At 39.4% G+C, this 15,088-nt stretch overlaps 1 protein-coding gene across 8 annotated transcripts in view; it reads right to left on the bottom strand.

The window, feature by feature from the left end:
* Positions 1-368: 368 nt before the first annotated feature.
* SUPT3H (SPT3 homolog, SAGA and STAGA complex component) overlaps positions 369-15,088 on the bottom strand; it is a 445,162-nt gene continuing 430,442 nt past the window's right edge. For all 8 annotated transcript variants that reach the window (XM_054021899.1, XM_054021900.1, XM_054021901.1 and 5 more), the window contains one exon: positions 369-2,146. In XM_054021899.1, coding sequence (XP_053877874.1) covers positions 2,105-2,146 — 42 coding nt within the window. In that variant the 3' untranslated portion in view covers positions 369-2,104. The remainder of the gene's footprint in view (positions 2,147-15,088) is intronic.

Below are 15,088 nucleotides of genomic sequence, written 5' to 3'. Positions count from 1 at the left end.
TATAAATAATTGCCTGTCAAACTGTTCAAGATAGACAAACATACAGCAGACCAACAAAAACATGATCTGTCATATTTCTGAGAGAAATGTATGTTGAGTCTTCATTCTCTGGGACTTTAAGTAGACCAGTAAAAACTAAGCGCCAGTATTTTTCCTTCTTATGCATATTTTAAAATGTAAAATGTGGGAGAGATACAGCTAAGGAAGGAATCTGGATTCCAGTACCCAGTGCCTGAAATGGTTTCTTCTGTCTATATGCCTGAAGATCGAAACCAAATACAATAAATGCTGGTGTCCTTTTAAAAAGTCTGGATGTTTACAGCAAGCATATAATTTTCCATGATTAGGGACGCCAAGAAAAATAAGAATGATGATAAAAAGAAAAGTTTAATCATACATTTCAACAAGCACAGATGGAACATCAGAAAACTTTTTTCTTTTTTAATATACTGTATTGTACACATTATTTTTAGTCCTTTACATACAGATTAATTCCAGAAGGACTGGCATGCAGCAGGTAAAAAAAAGGAGGCAGTTTACGGATGGCAGAAATATTGGATGCACTGTGATTACATTTACAATGCTTCACAATTTTTTGATCACAAGGAAGAGACACGTTTTTAGTTTAATTTTTTTTCGCAACTGGGTCCAGGTACTGTCCAATGAAAACGTTTATAAAGTATAAGACTGTATCAGAGAAGTGGCAGGAGTTGAAACCTCACATACTAAGCACAAAGGAGGAGACTGCTTACACTATATAGAAGTAATGCAGACAGTTGATCTCCTAGGTCTCCTGAGTGTTCTATCTTTCTTAAAGGTTTATTTCAGTCTTTAAGGCCCTGACTCTGCTCTGGGATACACTAGCACTGACTGCTGTCCCAATGGGATGCCATAGGGGCACAGTAGCAGATTCTGATGCAGAATCTGGGCCTAAGCCTTTTTGTCTCCTCAAGCGTGACCTTGGTTACTTCTATATATGTACACTTTCCATGGGAAGAAATGAATGTGCTTGTGAGGATATCAAAGACTGGAAGAGCAGAGAAGAGAAGAGGGCTAAAAGGAGAGTCAGAGTTTGAAGAAACAAAACCAAACCCCAAAACAAACAAAAAGGGAAAAAAAGAAACCAAAGCGGAGCAACAGAAATTAAAAATAAATAAGGGCCTGGATTTTCTCCCATTAACATTAACAGGACCAGGTCCGTACAGCAGAGCACTTAAGCAGGGCTGTAACTTTAAATACTTGAGTAGTCCCATTGAAGTCAACGGAACAATATGCTTAAAGTTATACACGTTTAAGTACCTTGTGAACTGGGGCCAAAAGGACAGATCCAATGATCATTAAAGTCAAAAGAAAGACTCCCACTGACTTCAGGGGAGAGAAGAGAATAAGAAAAGAGATTTCAATATTAAGAATTTACAGATTTCAGTATAGATGCTCCTTGGGACTCTAAAAATACTAATATTTAACTGAAACAAGAAGACCTGAAGTCATTTACTTGAAGTCTTTCTATCTGAAAAGCCTTCTTATCTGAACTTAGCTCATCTCCCCCCCTATGCATCATCCTCACTGAAAAATCCCTTGTTTGGCTAGAGAGGGTATTATTCTTTTAGCATTGTCTAAGAAATTGATTTGAGAGGAATTAAATGCAAAACAATGCAGTTTTACTTTTGAAAAAACAAGGAAAGCATAAATAATCATCCAAATCCTTGGCCTCTTTTTGCGTCAAACCTGCTTTACAAAACAACACATCTATTAAAACATACAGACTTCAAAAATAAAAAATGACACTGCACTTTAGATATGGGGGCTGACAGCAGTAAGCCCATTGCAAATTTCAAAATTGTGTGATCTGCATTCTTGTCCACCTACACACTATCCCAAACATCCTGCCATTAATTAGCTTAACATTCCAGCTAGTAAACAAGAATAACGATTGAGGGGGCTGGAAAAAGAGACGGAGTCAGCCAGTAGATAGTCACAACAAACCAGCCCACTCACTGGTACACAGACACATTAGAGCTTGTATTTTTTTTCTTCCATGGAGGGGAAAAGAAAATCACCTTAATATAACACTGCCTTTCCTGTCACTGCAGCCACATCCATATTAGCAGGCTAGAAAAGTCATCCCATTTCTGCGGTAGGCACTCTGTCAAAGAAAGAGAAAATCTGTAATGAATTATCACATCAACACAAACAAGGGAAGAAGGCAGAGCAAGGCAAGGCTTTCTTCCTGTTTTGTAGACTATTCTGGCTGCAATCTAATAGTGTGCTTAATCTGAACATTTCTGGTCGGGAAGCAATGAGCAACCACTTTGTCTATTAAAAAATCAGTGTGGTTAACAAGTGGTTAGTGATTCTATTTCAAGAGAGCAACAGATATGCAAAAAGATGACATATTATTTTGTTAATTGCCTACAAAATATGTGGGGACAAAAATATACTATTATGCTGAATCTGTTTGTCCTTTAAAACCATGTGTTCTCTATTCACATCGCTCAGAATCACTTCTAACCTAAAAATCTTAATAGTCTATAAATTACTGACTCATTACAGCTTTTCCAGATTTAATTTATAGTCTGGGCCAAAAGCTATATAAACAGCCACTAGTATATCCTCCCCAAACCAAATTAAACTTAAAGGACTTCTGTGCAGTACAGAAAACTTTGATCTCCCATATAGTGTAGCCTAGGATCAAGTCGTTCCACTGATAAAGAAATGGGAGGGTTAAACAGTAGTTGAGAAAGAGAATTTTAATAAGATATAGTGCTATATCTTACTAATATATCTTCCGTATACTTCAAACATCTCCTCCAGAATTAATGCAGGAAGTTATGCCTCCTTTACACAAAAACTGGACATCACAAGTTTTAAGGGGATATTGTCAAGTTAAAATGCATATTGATGAAAAATATTTCTTTATTTGTCAGACTAACAACATCTTCTAAATTAAAGAATTTTAAATGACTTTCCCCATGCATACTGTTGGTTTACTTTCTGTTTGTCAGCTTGGAAAATGAAAATAGATTAGTGTGTTTCACTCAGCTTATACTCTAGTTCTTAGTCAGGTTCACTTTCTGCCTCTCATGTAGAACCACATAGTAACTGTCATATATGATCAGACCGTCTAGTGCAACATCCTATCTCTGGCAGTAGTTACCAGCTGCCTCACAAGAAAGGCTAAAATGACCATAGCGGATAATTATGCATAATCAGCATAATGCTCCCATGTGTGTGAGGAGTATGAGCAGACACTGTTGAGGAATATATTTATCTCCATGTAGAACTTTTTTCTCCACTGAAGTTTTTGAAAAATGGTAGAAACATTTTTATTTTTCTTAGTTTTGGAAAACTTGGGACAGATTCTACTCTGTTCACAAAACCTAAATATGGTGCCTGTCATCGTAAATAGATGTCTCTTTAGTTGTACCTATCCATTACCACCTTTGTGTTTCTCTGGGTGCTTATATATAAACTCTAAATTTATTTTCTAACTAATATGAGCATAATCAATTTCCCCTCTTTGGAACTGGATACTGAATAATGGTGTTAAATGAGTACAAGGGTTAGTGTCGAGTAACTTTTTGAAGTAAATGATATGTATACTGAATTTTAAGTGAACAGACTTACCACCACCAATCAATTTCTATAGAGAGAGATTTTCAGACACACTGAATATGCAGAAGAAAACATGCCAGCTATTTACTGTAGCACCCTCTATCATACAAGTCATATTACAATATACAGATTGAACAGTTTTAAAATAAAAAAGAACATTAGTCAAAAGGATACACAGCCAGGCATCAGACAAGACAATACCACCACAAAACAAAAGACAATAAAAAAAACCCAATACCCAAACATGAAATATACAAAAATAGGCCAGACAATAACTTTAATAAAAGGATACAATATATTCCCACAACCACAAGCATAAACTCCCAGGGAGTTTGGATCTACAGCTTGCCCAAACCATTATGGCTGGCATTTTGAAGTCAATGCAAAAATAATGCTTTAGTTCCTTGACCTCAATATTTTACAGAATTTATAACCACAACGACAACCTTTAACACATAAATATAACATTTAGGGCTACTGTGCAGTTTACATTGAGATAAATGAATCTGAGACTAATGTTGGATTCACATGAAAGATAAATGGTTATATTCTGTCCTGTTGGGGAAAGGATTTTTGGCTGAAAGGCAGACTCAGGCTTGGCTGTGCTCACCTGGGAAATAATCAAGCTTAAAATTTTCCAACATAGGCAACATTATATGGTTCCCTATACCCTACAGAGGTCATTTTAGAAGCAAGTTTCAGAGCAGGGAAGACAACATCTTCACAAAAGCAGGACACTCCACTAGCCTATATTTAGCAATATATCATAGTTAGTGTCTACTATAGTTAGGGCTGCAAATAAGTTTCCTTCTTAACTCCCTGTTTTCACTCATCCATCCTCAGGCTGAAATTTTCCATTCTTTAATCGCTGTCTGAAGCTGAATTTTTCTGGAAAGTCTGAACAAAATCCCTTCAGCTGTTTTGGAGTTCAGAGAGAATGAAAACAAAACACTTCTCCCTTCCAGTACCTGCCAAAGTGATTTTCATCTATGCACATTTTATTGAATAACTTATTTATAAATGAGTGCCTCTCATCCACAGTGGTCTCAAAGTAATTTACCTAAATATGGGCTGTACCTCCAACCTCATCCCAAAGAGAATGTTTCCAGAATGGGTCCTTTATAGCAGCAGGGAGCTTGAATCATCCGGTTCCAGGGGAAGACAGCACTTCTACCTAGTTCTGATATATCAGGACCTCACACCTTAACATCTAAACACTGTTATGCATAGGAAAGCTATTTTACAGGTAGCTAAAATGTATTAGTCAGAATATTTATCTCTAAGGTCAATGACAGTTGGATTCACAGTATTGAAAGCCATGGCTCTCCAGGCCAAGATAGGGGAAAAACATTTTCGTTTTTTAAACAGGAGACCGACTATGGTGTGGCATAAAACAAAGGGTTTGGCCAGATTCTTATGTATACCAAGGCTACCTTATATCACTCTGGCAGCATACAGCGGTCTTGGTGTAAATGAAGATCTGGCCCTTTTTCTTCACTCGTTTGAGATGACTTGTAGAGCCAACCCCTGGCTTCCCACTTCTAAAGGCTGGTCCACACTAACCCCCCAGTTCGAACTAAGATACGCAACTTCAGCTACGTGAATAAGTTCAAACTACAAGGTACTTACCGCGGGTCCACACGCACCAGGCAGGCTCCCCCATTGACTACACCTACTCCTCTCGCGGAGCAGGAGTACCGGTGTCGACGGTGAGCACTTCCAGGATCGATTTATCACGTCTAGACAAGACGCGATAAATTGATCCCAGAAGATCGATTGCTTACCGCCGAACCCGGAAGTAAGTATAGACGTACCCTTAGTAACATGGCAATCCCAAACTCATGCCAATAAAACCTTTATACCACACTATAGCCTCATGTATCCTCTGTCAGGGCCGCACTCGGGGGAAGGAGGGGGGCAAGTGGGGCAATTTGCCCCGGGCCCCGTGAGCCCTGGCCCGGTGGCGGTCTGGGTTTTCGGCGGCAGGGGATCCTTCAGTGCTGCCGAAGACGCGGAGCGACTGAAGGGCCCCCTGCCGCCGAAGACCTGGACCGCCACCGGGTGAGTACAACCGCCGCAGCTCCCCCGCTTTGCCCCAAGCCCCCTGAATCCTCTGGGCGGCCCTGTCCTCTGTATGTGTATCTTTCTTTCTTTCTTTAAAAGAGTCACATCATCAATCTCTTAGGAACAGTTACAGCCCTAAATTTAATTAAGCAGATTTATACTTGTTAATAGCAAAAATGTCCTTCTCTAGAACTCGTACTGTTACTCAACAAATGTAAGTCATCTAGCAAATTGAGTTTTTATAAACAGTATGAAGTCACTGGCATTATTTCTATGTTTTGTCAGGAGGAGAAAGGGAAGATCACTGTTGTGCTATCTCTTAGTCATGTGCAAGCAACTCCATTCCTTTACCTTTGTTTGGATGAGAGAGGGCAGAACTGTTTGTCTAGCTACAAAATGGAAGCTGCATACTACTATTATGATGCAGATTTAGAAACCAAGCCTGAGAAATAGGTATTCTGTCAGGGACGGTACTTGATCCTGCTAGTGAAGGCAGAGGACCGGACTCGATGACCTTTCAAGGTCCCTTCCATTCTATGAGATAGGTATATCTCCATCTAATAGGTATTCACCAAATGTCTCCTTGAATGGTACAAAAAGGGGCTCTAATCTTTTTGCCCTACACGTTTTTCCTATTCACATTAGCGAGAGATGTGCAAAGAAACAAAGGGAAGAATACCACTCCTATCCCATAATAAGTGCCCAGGGTCATTCAGGATGGAACACAACTTACCGTACATCCAACGGCCATCACGATGTCACTTTATTGAATCGGCGTCACCGGGTTTTTCAACCCAGACATATTGAAGCAGTGAGTCACAGAGGAGAGCCTGAACCAAACCCAAGAATTTGAATATTCCTGAATTTGTAAGAACTCCACATCAGAATCCTAACACTGCTGGACAGACCCAGCTCTAGTTAAGTTGCATGAATTATTTCACAGGTAACATGATGCGAGAGAGACTGATACTAGGCTGAGGAAGAAACAGATGTGCCATGATTTTTGAATTGGTTGGCTTGGGTTAAATCTTTCACATTTTTGAGTAGCACAACCCGGTGTACATTCCAAGTGCTGAAGTATATTGGGCCAAATTCTCGACTGGAGTAACTCTGCAGTTCCATTTACTTCCGTGGAGATGCGCCAATTCACACCCGCAGAGAATCTGGTGCATTGCGTCACTGAAAAATTGTCTCTCTCTGAATTAAGGGCCCTTTCTATCCAAGTTGGGCAATAGCTTTTTCAAAACTAGAAAGCTTGCTTTCTTGTTGTCCTGGTGTATGTGGGTGGGCAAGTGATTTGATTACAAAGCGAATGGCGGATTGAGACACCAAAATCAAAGCAAAAGCCTTGGCTGAACTTCATTAGCAAGCATAAATACAAATAGGCTCCACATCTTGTTTGTGATATACCATGGGGCTTTCCTCCTTTTAATAATTTTGCTCTAACCTCTGATATTTGCATATATGTAAATTGAACCATGTGAGTTGAATTTGTCTCTGATGTGGGACTTGCATGGAAAACTTTTTCATTAAATATTTCTCCTTCTGCATTTTTACAATTTTATTGTGAAAATCAGGGAGGATTATCTCTCAGACAGGGGAAGCCTCTATTTGAGAACAGTGGAGGGAGCCCTGTCCTCTAAGTAAGAGACATTCTTGGATCAGATACTGGCTGCCAGGATGGAAAAAAGGATGTATCATTAACTTTCATTCCATTCCAAATAACCTGGAACCCATAACACAGAAAGATTCTCTAATTTTAAATATGCTCTTTCCCCCCATTTCTTCTTTCCAGTTTATTTGTGGAATGTTAACTTTGAAACTTCATTAGCCCCCAAATATCAAACAAGTCATTTTGGACAGATTCATAACTTTTTGAACATAGCAATGTCTACATTAAAAAAAACCAGTGATTAAAAGGTTACTCTTCTAATTTCTCCAGCCTGCTTCATCAAACCACATGCAAAGAAGTGTCAGGTTATTTAGATATTACAATAAAAATTAATGTAAGGGGCTAAATATAAACAGCATTGTAGAAAAAAGAAAATCCATAGGTCATATAGAATTAGTGGCTTCTGTTTAGGTCCAACTTAACCTATGTGGATATGAACTATCCTTACGAAAAATACATATAGATACAAAAGAAGTATAATACTGTATTCCTCTTCTTAATTTATGACAATAGCAATTAAAGCTCTACTTCAACTACCCCATGTTAAATCAGTAGTCATAGCACAGATGTTTGATATTATTCCAAGTGTGTGTGTGTGTATTATTTATATAAGTGCCCAGGATATACTGTTGGCATTATATAAAAAATGAATAATAAATACCACATATGTATCCATGCGTGGCAATGCTGAGCCATCCAAATTCTGCTTTCTGCTGCATTCATGCATCCTTACTGATTTAATGTATGTTAGCACTGGATCGATAGTGCTGGAAAGTGTAGTATCGATCCATAAAATAGTGAGCTCACCAGAAGCAACCCACCTATGTACTTCAACCTAGTCCTAGTCACATCTAGGGGTAGGCAAAAACTTCAGCATTTGTGCCTATTTTTTCCTTGACTGTTGAGACTGCTAATAAGGGTCAATTTACAACAGTGGCTTCTGTGATGTGGACATTTGCCTGCTAGGAATTGGACTGAAAACACCAGCACATTTTATGAAGGCAACCACAAGCAAACACTGATTAAAGTGCAGCCTCGAAAAACCACCCTTCAACAATCCGTAACAAAATGCTTTTCACTGAAGTCAGTTCTGGGATTCTGCTTCCTATCTGCCAATGGCGTTAACATTTTAATAATCACACAGCACAGGGCTGCTGTATCGAGATGCACATGTACCCTACCCCAGTGTGTTAAAGAAAATAGCTTACCCCCCAAATTCAAAGTAACTTAAAAAAACCACCTTGTTTTCTGTTGCTGAGAATAACAATTCTAAAAGCATTTTATTTTATTTTATTTTTAAACAAGAGACAAACTATGGGGTGGCAGAAAATAAAGGGTTTGGCCACATTCTTATTTAATGGAGATATCCTATCTCCTAGAACTGGAAGGGACCTTGAGAGGTCATCAAGTCCAGCCCCCTGCCTTCACTAGCAGGACCAAGTACTGATTTTGCCCCAGATCCCTAAGTGGCCCCCTCAAGAATTGAACTCACAACCCTGGGTTTAGCAGGCCAATGCTCAAACCACTGAGCTATCCCTCCCCCCAATTTTTTTCAGGCTCCCCCACTAGTTAACACAGCACTCATTGCTCTCAGTTCTTAATAACTTTAGCTCTTTTGTGATTTCAGCTCATAGTAGGGGAGCCCCAGTGCTGGTGCACCATTGGCCCAAAGTGAATTCAGCTCAGCAGCCTATAACTAGACTCCTAATAGAATCAAAGTTAGCTCTGACACCAGGGCTACTTGTTTACACCAAGGCTGTTGCTGAGAACAACAAAAAATCCCCAGTAACAGTCTCTGTTCATATATAGGACCTATGAAAAACAAAGACCAAATTCTGATCTCAGTTACCCATTGACGTTGCACAGGGAAAACAGTTGACTTTGGCTTGTCTATCAAATGCTGTTTTCAGGACTGTGCTGATATCCTCACAATGAAGGCAATTAAAGCAAAGGTCTGATGGGCTTCTGCCGTAGTAAAAACTGAGGTGTGGGAGTAGGGTATCAATGTTTGCAAAAAGAAAAAGATTGGTAGGGAGAGAAACATCATTTTAAGTTTCTCAGAGGGTACTTTAAACAATGGAAAGTGAAGGAAAAAATTGAACTATAAAGCAAAAATTGGCAGCATAGTAAATTGCAAAACAAACATACTTTTCCAAAGTCTTTTCCATTATTGCCACCAACTTTAATAGACTTGTCTGAGAAAGAAAAATTCTTTTGCATTGTTAAAGAAAATGAGACATTACTTAGTATACTGAAAAAAAAAAAATCCTGCTCTGACCCTTATTTCATGTAGCCCCAAAACTTTCCCCCAGCACACAGTCTTCTTCAGGGGTGAGGTAGAGGAACCCTGTCCCCCAGGATTCAGAGTGGCTGGTGAGTTGCTCCACCACTGCTTCTCCACCCAAACCACTACAGCAGCAGATCCAATAGGCCCACCCACTGCCCCAAAGTCTCTGTCCACAATAGCACACAAGGATCCCTCCCATGGAGCTTCACCCTACTGTATAAGAACATAAGAAATGACCACGCTGGGTCAGACCAATGGTCCATCTAACCCAGTATCCTGTCTTCTGACAGTGGCCAATGCCAGGTGCTTCAGAGGGAATGAACAGAACAGGCAATCATTGAGTGATCCATCCCGTTGTCTACTCCCAGCCTCTGGTATAAAAGTAGTATGCACCCCTGAGTGGGCTATCAAAAGCTTGGCCTGTCCAACACGGTAGAACTGCAACAGGGACACTCTGTATCCATAATGGTGTGGGGCAGAATTTTGCGCCTTAACAATTTTACCTATTTATAGCAAACTGGATTGATAAAGAGTGCTGGAGTGATATGCTGAAGTGTCCTCTTTTGATATTTCTCAACTTGTTGGATTTAACTGTACTGCAACCATAACATATGTGTGGGAAGTTTATTAGAGCTGAGAATGAGGTTAAAGTTTTGAGACACGTGGGGAGGAGAACTTTAATATATGGTTGGATTCTGAAAACTACCGTTTATAACGCAGAGCACTGTGTAGAGACTTAGTCACAGAACTCCCATGTGAAAATGTACTGCAAACTTTTGGACCTCCTTGGACTTGTGACACAGATTAATTCTACATGAAATGGCCTGACTGGACTCCTCTCCAAGGACAGATACTTTTGGTCTTTCAAGGTTTCATTTTAGTTGCTGAAGGGGCTCAGGCTGTTACTCTAGCCAGCCCAGAAAAGAGGTTAATTTTTCTAGATGTCATTATGCCTCACAATCCCTGCTTGTGTACTGAAAACAATTTTCTTGGTAGCGAGACAGTGCGGTCCCATGACTTGAACACAGTGGTACAAGCCAGGAAGTGCTGGGCTCCAATCCCAGCTCTGACACTTACTTGTTGTGTGGCCTCAGACAAACCACTTAACTCTTTTTTGTTTCTAGTCCCCCCATCTTTGAAATGGGAATACTACCACTCACCAAGCCCAGTTCTGAGGACTGATGGATTACAGAGCTAATGTTTGCATAGCACTGAAAATACAGCATGCGATATAATTATTATTTTTATTAGATTATTTCTTCCCATCAGTTCTTATGTCTAAAATACTACGTTTACGGAGGCAGATGTTGAAATCAGCAGCTATTGAATTAGAGGAATGGAACTTTCTTTGAAATGAATTAACTGGTTTAGGGAAAACAATAGCTTATAAAAGGCCTTTACCTTTACTCAATCATTTCTTGGGATTTGATTAACTCCTTTTTAAATGTTAAACTGAAACACAGTATCCACAGACATCTTGCAACATATTCCCCTATTCCCCCAAAATGTATTCGATGAATGATGCATTCAATATATGTAATTTTGTATTCTTTCTTTAATCCGATGAATCATTTTAGCTGGGAAAATAAGACCCCATCCAATAGCAGAGTGCAGAAAGTTTTTCTGCAAACAGAAAAATTTTCTCAGGCTCCAAGGCCATTGCTGGTAGAAGCATTTGGGTGCGGCCAGTTCTATTACTGGTCAGCACTCATTACTGACTGATGCACTCTGTTTCCAGTGGGGTTCTTGTTCACCATAGCAGTGGGAGGTAAGAGGAGTTAAGGTAATGCATCAGTGGTTGCCAGTGGAGGAGATGGGAAGAAAAAAAGCAAAAGAAATATACTATTTCAATCAAAGTCAGAAATTTGTAGAAGTGGTTTTGGTCTCAAATATAGAAAAAATATTTATCCAAGAAACTCCTACTCGGGTGCGAACATCCTACTTCGAGTGGGATTTTATTTGGCAAAGTGCTGTGGAAGAGTGGAAGCTAATACAGAGCATGTCTATAAACAAATATATTTATTTAGTACAGATTGACACATTCACTAGAGTATTTCAATGATTACACGTGTAAAACTATTTCCTATAGTGGTTTCCTTTTGTGATTCTGCTAATTTATTCAATTCCACCCAATTTTCATGCATTGAATGTTATGAGCTATTTCAGCCACCCAGACTGAAATGTGCATTTGGAGACTACATGCCCGTTTTTACATTTAATCATCTACACATAATTATTTGGTAGTATTAGGATTTGAACTCAAATGGAAGCCATCCAACATTTTAGTAGCTTAAAATAATCATACTGAAAGAATTCTACCCTGAGGAGAAGAATTAAGAGCCAAATCCTAAGCACCTTTACTCAGGTTTTATTCACCCCTCTCAGGCAAAACTTGCATAGACTGCAGTCAGACTGATTAAAGACAGAGGAACACACATTCTGCAATCCTTACTCAGGAAAAACTCCCTTTGATATTAACAGGAATGAATTTTACCAGCGTAAAGACTGTGGTATTTGGTCCTGAGTAAGATTTCAGGATTAGTTTCTAAAATGGAATCAAATCTATCTTTCATAACTATTTCTATACCACCCATTGCTGTAGACTAAGCACTGATGTAATTTATCCTGTAATACTAATCTTTTACCAGAAGTATACATTACTTTGTGACATTTGTAACATTTTAATTTGAGATGGACTGAAACCTAAACATGACACCTGACTCTCCTTGAACTATGGAAGAGTTTGGATCCAGTTCTGAACTTTCTTTGTCATTGCTATGCAATGGGCCAGAATTGGAACACTACATCCAAATATCTGCAGCCTTTACAGCTAAGGCCCATTTCTAAATTAAACTCTAATCAGACTATATTCTACTAGAATGATTTGATCTTCAATTATACTTGGCACTTCGAATTAAGTGTTGAGGGTTACGTGTTATGTGCTATATGCACAGTACTTTACCTACTGTGTGCACAATACAATATACCAATTAAAAATGTGAAGGACAATACTGGTGGGACATCAACTCATCTATTCTGCAAGTTTCCTTCTGATTGTTGAGAACCATAACAAAATCTCTCTCCCTTAAACAACCACCCAAATGAATTTAGCCTTGCTCAAGTATCTTTTCTGTTGACACACCAGACTAGAGAGTATTTCATGTCAAAGTAATGAAAAGTACATAGTTGTGCAAACACAATATCTAAGCACTGGATCATGGGATAAAAACAGTCTAAAATATAGATAAATTAGCATACTGCAAAATGTATGTGAAGAGAAAACCACCTCAATAATAAAAATGATCAGCTTCTCCACAGGCACTGGCTGATCCACTGACTGGGCCTTTGTGATAATGTCCCATGCTTTTCACCATCTCCTAGCAGCATATAACTAAGATCTCAATACCAAGATATGCTCAAGAAACACCTGCATCTATTTTGTTAAGGACCAGAGTTTGGATTGCTCTCTTCCAGATGTGCAAGTCAGGGAGGGCAAAAAGACTATTTTCCCATTTCCACAACTCATGCCATGGATCATAGTTACAGTCTCTATGCTTCCTGAAGTACAGTGACTGCCCCCTGCTACTACCCCTTGGTCTGCAAGCCATCCCCAAAGGGGAAGTGTCATGGTTCCTCCCTCTACCCAACACTGGCAAGTGGAGCTGGCTAGCTGCAGAGAGGAGTGCCTGCTTCACTCCTTTAAGAGATGGCACTGCAGGAGTACTCCTCAATGTGTACTTGGGAGCTGAAAACATGGAAGGTTGCTGCACAAGGAAGCATCAACAGAACCACACAGAGATACAAAAGAATCTTTGTTGTACCCAATCCAAAGAGGAAGACCAAAAAAAAAGAGACTCCGAAAATTTCTTAGGTATAACTACACCTCTCAGAATCCAGGATAGTAAGTCACTCATAGATGAAAGGGAGGAAGGGTGATGGGCTCTCATGTGAGGAAGGCTAGGCTCCTATCTTCATAAGGGACCATCCCCATTCATAAACTGGTGAAGTTGCCTGAGAAGATGGGGGAAAGATGCCATCCCACTCCCTCTGATCTGGTTCAAGTTATCCATAAACTTTCCAAGTGTCTGCCTGTTTTTCTACCATTTCTAATTTGTTCATCATTTTCGTAACATATCGAAGTTGTTCTGCTGAGCCATTCACTTCAACATCCCTCTCCCATTTACTGTATTTGCTATGTTAGTCATTACTTAACTGCACCTTCCTTCGAAGTGTCTGGGACTGGCCAATGTCAGGGACAGGGTAGTGGACTAGATGGACCCATTAGTTTGATCCATCATGGCAAAATCTATGCTCTTAAACAAAACTAGCCACTTAATATTTCTTTTGTATACAGTATTACAGCAGAAATGCATAAGTTTAAATGTACAACTAGTATTTGTCTAGCAACAAACTGGCTGGGCTGTGAGATTCCCCTGGCTGACTGCCATTGTTCAATCATTTAAATATAGGTTTATGAATGGGGAGAGATGGATTACCCGCTCATAACTCCATCAAGGGCTTGCAGTGATATCACAACCCATTTTTTAAAATCATATATTGCAAAATATTTAAATCCCATAGGAAAGATTTTTTTTTAAATAAGTACTTCTTTGATGTAAGACCATTTTGATTTGTGTGCATGCTGACACCAGAACAGCTCGATTACTGTGTGTGTTCATTTATCATGAATGCAAAGTTGATCTCATTAGGATGTGGGATTATTGCAGCAAGTATCTTTCACATACACTAATTACACTGACAGCAATTACTTCATTTGAGATTTTGGGTAAGCAAAAATAGTAAGCAAGTACAGTAAGTATGATCACTTATTTTCTCAATAACGAACACTTAATTAAGTTGAATCCCGAAAGGTAAGCTTTGTTTAATTTAAAAAAAAAAAAGTGGGGGGGAGGGGAGGGGGGGGAAGAGAGCCATTTCTTGAGCCACATTGAACTTTCTACTTTCACAGTAAAACATACAGGGACCCTGTGGATCCAGGCTTGGGGCAGAGAAAGGGTGTGGTGCTTAAGCTGCATTATTCCCTGTGATGGTGCAGCTCCCTTTTCCCTTGCTTTTTTTTTGCGGCACAATGGCTTGTGGTAAGGCTGGAGTGTCAAGTCCAGGCTTTCAGCCCTACAGTAGCTCTGGATTTCCTGGCTTTTGTGGGTTTAAATCAGACCCTTAACATTACTTATATGCATTTGTTTTGGGTAATTGACATTAATTTTCAGGTTGCATCACTGGCATCAATCAGCAAGCTTCTCCAAGGACTGGAGTTAAGGGGCCACAATAAAGGGTAAGAGATTGTTTCTTTTGTTTTATTTCTGGAAACATTTTAACTACCATATACTTTTCCAGTTGCTGTTATATTCATTTTGCATAATGCAGTATAAAATGTTAGCGTCTGTCTTGCTGAAAAGATTATTTTGGCATTTCTGCAAATGACCTGG

This window comes from Malaclemys terrapin, chromosome 3 (assembly GCF_027887155.1).
Source record: "Malaclemys terrapin pileata isolate rMalTer1 chromosome 3, rMalTer1.hap1, whole genome shotgun sequence".
Lineage (NCBI taxonomy): Eukaryota > Metazoa > Chordata > Testudines > Emydidae > Malaclemys > Malaclemys terrapin.
The sequence above is the reverse complement of the archived record's forward strand: the minus strand, read 5'-3'. Positions and strand labels throughout refer to the sequence as shown.